The sequence below is a fragment of the Haemorhous mexicanus genome, chromosome 2, assembly GCF_027477595.1.
Source record: "Haemorhous mexicanus isolate bHaeMex1 chromosome 2, bHaeMex1.pri, whole genome shotgun sequence".
Classification (NCBI taxonomy): domain Eukaryota; kingdom Metazoa; phylum Chordata; class Aves; order Passeriformes; family Fringillidae; genus Haemorhous; species Haemorhous mexicanus.
In genome coordinates, this window is record NC_082342.1 from 32,829,007 (window position 1) to 32,838,182 (window position 9,176).

General features: G+C 42.1%; 1 gene segment (V, D, J or C); it reads right to left on the bottom strand.

The window, feature by feature from the left end:
- Positions 1-657: 657 nt before the first annotated feature.
- LOC132323267 (T cell receptor beta chain MC.7.G5-like) lies at positions 658-8,620 on the bottom strand. The segment is given in 5 exon segments: positions 658-1,094; positions 2,649-2,755; positions 3,882-3,899; positions 4,261-4,596; positions 8,560-8,620. Coding segments are annotated over 5 exon segments (525 nt in total).
- Positions 8,621-9,176: the final 556 nt, after the last annotated feature.

Below are 9,176 nucleotides of genomic sequence, written 5' to 3' on the forward strand. Positions count from 1 at the left end.
TTGAAGCACTTTTGTAAATGTATTTTTCAGGAAACAGTTCTCTGTTTTGTTTGAATCAGCCATGAGACTACTAAAGTAATTTCTGTTCTCCATATAAACAGAACACCAAAAATCTCTTGGTTCAGTAAGATATTTTCTCCTCTTCTGAAGTGATCTGAGGAGATTAAAAGAGTGACAAACACAGAGCAGGAGTAGCGACTGCATTTAAAAGCATTATACCCATCTGTCCCCTAGCACTAAGATGCAGCTTTTTTCTTTAATGACATGAATAGAGGTATGACAGATTCCTCTCAAGTATGACATCAGATCCCTTTGAAACAAATGGATTAAATGTTAGGTGACTCTTCATCTATTCACCAAATTTTTCTTCACTGCCACAGTGCATCTGGTGTCTTCAACAAGATAATCCCCCAAGAGAACTGAGTGAGAGAAAAGGCAGCTCTCATGCCTCTCCCAAGAGGATGTCACTTCTCATCTGGCTGGAGTGCTGTTTCCTTCTCTACCACCTTGGAAGTATGCAGCTGTTCTGGCTCAAAATCAGCCCCTAGCAAGGGCAAGCCTCCAAAGCCTGCAGCCCTGCTCCGCTTCTTGGTACACAGTGGAAGTAGTGGATGAGTCGCTGCTGTTCCCATAACAGATAAGTTATTACTACAGGGATTGTCAGTGAATGATCTTTAATGAGAGTTCCTCATGGCTCTATTCATCATTGAAAGTTGTGTGGTAGGACATTATCACTACAGAAGACCAAATTTAAATACAACTACTCATGCTTTTCAAAGGAAAATAAGCAAAACCTTTATTCCTAAATCAAGGAGATGAGTTCTCAGCCTATGTGGATTGAGAAGGTGCTACGTTTAAAGATGTCTTACAATGAAATATGATACATTAAATATGATATGGAAATACAGGGAAAGCTCAGCAGAGATTACAAAATAGTGCAGATCAGAGTGGCAACAGATAATGACAAAAAAATTATATTCAGAAGTTTGTGGAAGAACAGATTTTTTGCAGTGGAAATGTAGCGAACTTGTCATGTTCCTGCTGATGTGATGACAAGGGCTCTTCATTTATTCTCTAGATAACTTGACACCAGTCTAATTGAAAACAAAATGGAATAAAATTAGAAGAACAATAAAATAGCATAGACAGCAACTACAACCACCAAACAACAGAAACAAATGCAGGAATTGGCTGGATGACCTTGCCCAAAGAGTTACCATCCATGCTTGGATGTTCAAGTGGCAGTCAGTCATGAACAGTTTCCCTCAAGGGTCTGTACTGGGGCCAAAAGAATTGTTTCAAATTTCATCAGTGTGTCTGTGTCACTGGGATCAAGTGCACCCTCAGCAAGCCCACGGATGGCACAAAGCTGTGTGGCCATGGTGTGTTTGAGGGAAGGGATGCCAACCACAGGGAGCTTGACAGGAGACTCTGAGAGCGGGCCCATGTGAACCCCCCAGTCCCACCTGCACTTCTGTGTCCAGCTCCGGAGACCCCAGCCCAGGAAACTCATGGCCATGCCGGAGCAGGTCCCGAGGAGGCCCACACAAACCAGCCACAGGGGCTCAGGGTGGGCAGACAGGCTGAGAGAACAACCCCTCTGGAGAGGGGAGAAGAGAAGCCTCCGGAGAGGCCTTCCCATGTACAGCAGTGGGGGACGTTTATGGAAAACAGAGATGTTTACCAAGGCCTGCAGTGACAGGATGAAGAGCCCTGGTTTTAAACTGAGACAGGGTAGCTTCAGATTAAAGGAAGACACTGGTTCTGGTGAGGGTGCTGGGACAGTGGAACAGGTTTCCCGGAGAAGCCGCGCATGTCCCAGCCCAGGAAGAGTTTGAGACCTGGCTGCAGGCGGCTTTGAGCGAGCTGGTCTAATGAAGGATATCCCTGCCCATTTCAGGGTGGGATGGAAATAGACAATCTCTAAATGTTCTTCCTAAGCTAAACCATTCTGTGATTCTTTGACTATGATCCAGAAATGGACAAATCTAACCCCTTCAGTATATCCTTGCAAAAGGACTAAAAATACAGGTGAGATTGTCCTCATCCTTGTCCCCAACTCTACCAGGTCACTTTTCAAATACATCTCCCTGTTCTGCTTTTATAGACTCAAGTGCTGAGACTTCTGCTGCCCTCATTACGTGGATGTTCCCGCCACAGGAAAAACCTACTGATAAAACGCATTTCCTAGCAGTTAGTCTAATTTATCCCATTTGTTCAGATTGATCCCACTCTCCATTATAAATCTTTGTAAATATTTGACCAGATTAATCTCCTGCATCACCTCAGAAACCTGCTTAATATTTTCCCTGCAGGTGTAAGCCCCTTTACAATTGTTAAACAACTGCATGATATATCTGCTATTTCCCTCATTTACTTTCTAGGCAACTTGTCCCTAATTCTCATTGTTTTCATGTGTTTTACCAGGATTGTGAGAAGGAATTTCTCTGCTAGATAGCATTGGTTTTATTTAAGGTCTGGAACACCGAAAGAGGAAACCCATCCTTTGTGATTTTTCAAGCTGAACTGCACAAAGCCTGGCAGAGCACCTGCTGAACTGCCACACTTCTGAGAAGAGGTTTAGCCTGCCTCCACTGATCCTTGACTAGTGAGTAAAAGGCCAGCCTTCCAGGGCCACTCTGACTTACCTTGGCTGTCCACACCAGACCACTCACCAAAACTGCATAGACCAAGGCTTTGCCACAGAGGATGAGGTAAGTGAGTTTCAGGGAATTTCCATACCGCAAGTACGACTCTGCAAGTCAAACACCCATTTGTATTTGTGCATTCAGTTTTCATCATCATCATCATTACAAGATGGTGGCTCTAATGGAGCTTCCATCAAATGAGAACCTTTGAAATCTTTAGCTAAGTAACATAAAGGCACTAGAGCCAAACGAGTGGCTCAGTTGAGACCAGAGAACCAAGGAAGGGAGAGAACACTGGGACTCAAAGAACCAAAAGAGAAAGCAAGTCAAGGAAAGACAGAGATTGGCTTTATGCTGGGAAAGTACTGAGTTCCACACCTACTGATGAACTGGGCTGTTCATCTCAGTTCCCCGTTAGGAATGCAAAATAGGCTGAATCAAAAGATACCAATGTTTTATTTTGTCTCCTTATCGTCAGAGGCCTTATGAGTGCTGCTGATGTATCAGGAAAGTTTTACAAAGCCCAGAATACCATGGCTTCTAGAAGTTTTATTCTTGAATATTTTTCCCTCTTACGGGGTTGCCCTGGAATTGAGATACAAGATCTGACTTGGTTCAGCCTTCAGATTCCTGAAGCCTTGAAGAAGTTCTGGAAAAACAAGACTGTGCAAACATACAAAAAGGAAAAAGAAATGTAATTTGCAATATGGAAATCCTCCGCACAGGACAGCAGTGTGGAGCGGAATGTGACTTGTCATGGGAATTTATTTGAGTTTGATATTGAGAAATATTCTGAATATCATATGCTGAATATTGGTGTTAGAACCACTCGGATAAGCATGGATCCTTTCTTTCCTTCCTGAGCTAGAACATTCCCAATGGAAGTCAGTTTCTAGGACTGGAGGAGATGATAAAGAGTAAATTACAGTCTACAGGAAGGTATCATGATTTCTTCTATTTTCAAAATGGAATCATAAGGGAAAGCTAAGCCCCAAAGTTGAGCTACATACAATATGCATCAACAGCCCTCCAAAAAAGTTTTCTTCTTTTGCTTTTGTTTTTGTTTGTTTAAGAGCACATACAAATAACTTACAGGAGAAAGTAGAAGCTATTCCTACAGCAGATATCTCCCACACGTTGTACTTAATGTCAGTAAAAGTGGCATTAAAATGCACACTGATAATCGCCTGAGAGAAGAGGCAAAATTCCCTTTACGTGAGAAGCCGCACGTACCTTCTGTGAGTGCACAACCTGAAAGACAAAAATGAGCTGAAAGTCACATTTGTCTTCAGAGCAAACAGAATACAGATTTTAGAAGTGTCACTTTATAAAACAGCGTGGTGTTTTATGATACTGTGCAGTTTACTCTACTACAGAGATTTCTCATTGGAAAGCCTGAAGAAACTCTAGATGTAGAATGGTAACGCAGGGACAAAGGCCCAGCAGTGGGAAGAGACCTATGCTAATACCTAGATATTGAGGTATGTATTTCTGCCAGAAGAAACACCCTTGTATGGAAGGTGTATATAGATGTGGTTCATAGCATAGCACTTGCTCTTTTGATTTCTGCTTTCTCTCTTCTACAGCATGGTAAGAGATGTTTCTTACTCACCAGCATCACCATGGATAAATTTGTTAATTGATGCTGTTGTTCCATTCTGAAAAAAACTGGCAACACACTCGAAGCGATTCAGAGGGTTGAACCACTCCCAGGCTGGCATCCTCAGTCGGCTGGTCAGGGAGTAGGTGCTCCCATTCTGGGTGGAGGACTCGTCTGTGCCCACCCCTTCGGTCCTTTTCACACCATTCACCCTCCACACCAGAGTCAGGTGGTCAGGGTAGAAACCAGAGGCCAGGCACACCAGCGTGGCCTTGCTCTTCTGCTGGATCTCCTGCTTTGATGGGGAAAAGATGGCCACAGCTGGAGGGATGATTTCATCATTCTTCCCTGAAACACAAAGCAACATGGTCCAGAGCCTGCCTCCCTTGTTCCAATCAGAAGCCCCTGGAAATGGTCCTGAGTTTGTGCCATGTTACTCCTGAAATACCTGCGCTTTTAACTGCTGTCTATTGGGCAATTATTGTCTATTGGATATGACACTCCTGGAAAGGGGAAGGATTTCTTTTCACTCATCACACAGAAACATAAAGGGTCTGGCCACAGAAATGCACAAGCACATGAATTTCTTCTATTGCCTCTGTCAGAAGAAGACAAAGCTGCAAAGAAACTGAGCAAACAGATGGGCAGGAAAGTCCCCAGTTTTGCTGTATGTATGGGCTGTATTTGTAATATTGTATTAATAGTTAAGGGTGTCTCTTCTAAGGCACAAACATCTTCAGCAAACTGGGTTGCATTCTTGGAGAGGGAGTTAAGACATGGTGGTCATTGCAGTGTTCAGAATTACACTGTCATGGGATGCCCTACTTTGCCCCCTATGTGTGAGATGACCGGGAAGGAAGGAAGGAAACAAGGAAGGAGCTTATCCTTCTCAATGTCTGAAGTGAATCAAAGCAGGTAACATGAATCTGACAGGGATGGGTTTTGCCTTGGGTCTTAACCAAGCCATTTTTAAGAACATGAAACATGACTTTATGTAATGTAATTTGTAGGTTATTGTAGGTATGAGAAGCTCTGATCCTAGGCTACACGCCTTCCCAGAGTGATGCAAGATCCCATACACTTGCAAATCAAAAGTTCACTTTCCTAAAGTGTTTGATACCTACTTGTAAGATTAATGAGAACAAACTTCAGTCAAAAGGATGTACAAGGCAGACATAAGAAGTTACTCAGAAGCCAAGCAGAGATCCTAAAAGACAGGGGGGCTTCCATATACTATATCAAAATGCCTTTTGGACTCATCTAGTAGGAGAAACCCATGAGGTCTGTAGAGTGCTGCTGGAAAAAGGAATGTAGGGAAAACTGTGGAGCCAAAGAGAAAATTATTACTCTGGGCTGGGTTTTTTGTATGAAGGCACTATGAATTGTGGATGTTCTTCCTGATCACTCTCTCCTTTGCAGTGGAAGAGAGGTAGCAGAATGAGCAGAAATTAATATCTTGCAGAGATCTTGTCGCCTAAGCCCTCGTGTTTGCGCTCAAATGATGTCTTAATTGTGTCCACCAGTGTTTGCTCTGCAAAGGTCCCTGGGCTGCTCCTGCATGAGCTTGTACAGACTTTAGACAACCTGGATATTTAACAGAGCTAACCCCCTGGAGAGTTTAGCACTGCTCTACTTTCCTTTTAGCAGGTATGAAGAGAGGTTGTTCGCTTCTACTTCTCCTGTACAGCATTTGGCGTTATGATTTTTTTCCTATCCTAGAAGTATCTCTGACAAATTCTTCAGCTCATTGCCTTATCGGCTAATGAGTGAAGTGATGGAAACCGATAGGAGAACAAAATAAAAAGGAGAAATTTAATTGACTAACGAAAGAAAGGAACAACTAAAAAGCGGAAGGTAGGTGAAAAAGAGAAACAGAATGAAAGAATCATAAAACTACTGAAACTACTGGAAAGACAAAGAAAATCAGAAATTTAGCATGCCTGAAATGGAATAAAGGGATTGGCAAAAGCAAGAACTGGAACAAAAAGTCTGATCAGCAGCCCCTTGTGTTCTGGTCTTCCTTTCTGCTCATGGTTGACAGTGAGCGAAAGCTCGATCACTTCCATGCATAAAACTTATTCCCTGTCACACAGACTTCACCCACCTGAGAGAAGAAGCATCTTAGTTCCTCCATTCCCATCATCGCAAGGTCAGTTTCCTAATTTCTTGTTATCTTTCACTCCTACTCTCATTTTAAAATCATCTGTCCATAGGCTACATTTCATGAACACAAGGGCAATTTTCCAGTGTCCTCCACCCTGAGCACTTGGGTTAACAACAGCTCCTTACCTATGACTCTGAGCACAGTGCCGACTCCGAAGTGAAGCTGCTGGTTTGCACAGCTGTACAAAGTCAGGCTGTAACCCCCAGTGTCATAATGCTCTTCCTGCCAGCCACATAGCTCCTTAAAATGGTACTGTTTAAAGGAGCAGGCACCAGTGAGGATTTCTACAGTTTGCTATCAGATGGGGAAGGAGCCGATGGAAAAAGTTACTTTGCCCTGTGATTCCAACATGCCCTGATATAGGTGATGTTAAATCCTTTGCTGGGATGGGAGAAAACAGGCAAAGAAAATGGAGAAAAAGAAAAAGAACAGAGGATAAAAAGTATGATGAGGGAAAAATAATACAGTCCTTGCTGAGATGTAGATGTTGTGAGAAGCCAGCATCCCAAAGCAACTTTAGAGAGACTGCAAACCATCTGTGGAGAGGCAAGGAAAGTGCCAGCAAGATTACTCCTTCCCTCCATGGTTCAGCACACAAGGGAATCCAGACTCTACGTCCAAAATGCTGCTGCTTTGGATCATTACACAGATAAACTGCAAAAGCCTGCAGACCAGAGAAGCATTTTTCATTCCCAACCTCTATAACATTTCCTTGAAAGACACGTGAAAAAAAAAATTATTTATTCCCTTTTCCCTACATGAAGTTCCCAGAAATTAAATACAAAGGCTGCAGACACAAGGGCCTCAGCATTTGTGCCTTTATTGGCACGTCTCATTTTAATAAGCAACCAAAAAAGCATTAATCCTGTTCTCATGGCTGTATGAAAAATTATCATTAGTAAGCTTTTAATTAAGAATGTTCTTTTCCCCTAAACCCGTATCACATGGATCACAGAGATCAGACTTACTTACCTATGACCGTAAGTTTTGTCCCACTGCCATAGTGCAGTCTATTATTATTCACACCATTTTTCAGCTGCAGAAAAACCTCTCCTCTACTCCCAGATCTCTGAGCCAAGCCTGTGGACTAACCCTCCCCTCATGTGGTACCAGCAAAAGAAGAAATACGGAGTACATTTCTCTCAGATCTCCAAGAAAACAGGTCTGTAAGGAAAACCACCAAATCTGTGTCTAAACAGCTCAATATCAGAAATGCCCAGTTCAGAGCCCTTTTGCTTCAGGCTCAATCAGCAGTTGGAGGTTCCACCATTTCTTTGGATGATATTTATCTATTTATCTAGGTGTCATATTAGAATATTAGAAAATATTTCTTATATATTGACATTCCCTAAGATCTCTTTCTCTTTGAATTGAACCATGTATTATTTTCCTGTGATTTTCAGTGGCTGTTTAGCACCTATTCTGAAATAGTAAGACCATTGTCCTTTGTGATCGTTCTATCACCATCTTGGTGATCCTGTTCAGTGCAAAGAAACTGGCTGTGCTGTGGAGAGCTACTTTCTGTAACAACAAGGACTTAAAAAGCTGCAGAGAGATTATAGTATTGCTTAATATGTAGTTAGGTATATATAAGTGCCTTCTTTTTTATAACTTAAAAAATGCTAGCACATGTGTTCTTCCCGGTCATCAGACACAACACATTCTTTAATTTACCCTGGGAAGATCAAAGGTAATTTAATCTTGCATAATCTTGAATTTATTTTCTGGGCCCCTTCAAAGTGTAACACCAAGTCAGTTCTCTTTCCTGACAGATAGACAGTTTTCAGTTGACTTGTCCTTAATCATCTCTAGTCCCTGCAGAACCAGCGTTAAAGAGAGTCGCTATACTTTTGGGGTATTATTTGTATCTGGGGATTCACTAGGACAACTTTTATTACATCATACGCACATTTTTTATCCCATGCCTCATCTTCATTCTTTCTAGGGATAGCTTTTTCTTTATTGAAAACACATTCATTGCATTCTCCAAAATGAAAGGTGTGTCCCGACTTAGAGGACCCAGCTGAAGTAGACAGGGTTACTAGCATACAGCAGTTTAGTAATGATAGGGAGGTTAATGATGATGCTCTCTAAAGAGAAGACATGGCATTTGAAGTGATTTAAAAGAGGAAAGAAAAATTTCTTACCAATTACTGTAAGTTTTGTGCCACTGCCAAAATGCATTTCAGCACTGCTCACAGTGACAAAGTGAGCTATCATAAGCTAAGAGAAGGCATGTACTGCAGCTGCCTTACTATAAGCACAAGCTTTACAAATCATGACTCTTTTTGGAATCCCAAACATGACTCATTCTTTATTTGAGGTGGCTTGCCTTTGGCAGGGAACTAAAACAAATCCCATGGTTTTCCATTCCATGGCAGGCCAGCTGTCTGGAATAGTCTTTCAGGATCCCGTTCAGTTTTCTGACAGGTTAAAATGATCCACACAAGGAGAGCCCAGAAGAATCTGTAGACTGGTCGCAGACAAACCCTTTGTAGCCATTAGGAAGAACTGCAGTGAGACAGCGGGAATAGGGATTACAGGCAACCTTTGTTCTCAGAGGGATGAGGCGGTCAGCAGATATTGGAGGATTATTTAGGAGAGAAAAGCCCAGTGCCTTTTATGTAGTGCCTCTGAGAGATAACTGCTACATGTCACAATTCTTTCTCTAACACTTGTAGAATTTTAAGAAGAAACCATTTTGCAATCTATTGCAAACATTGGTGAATCTGGAAACAATAGTAATTCCAGCTTTGCATGGTTG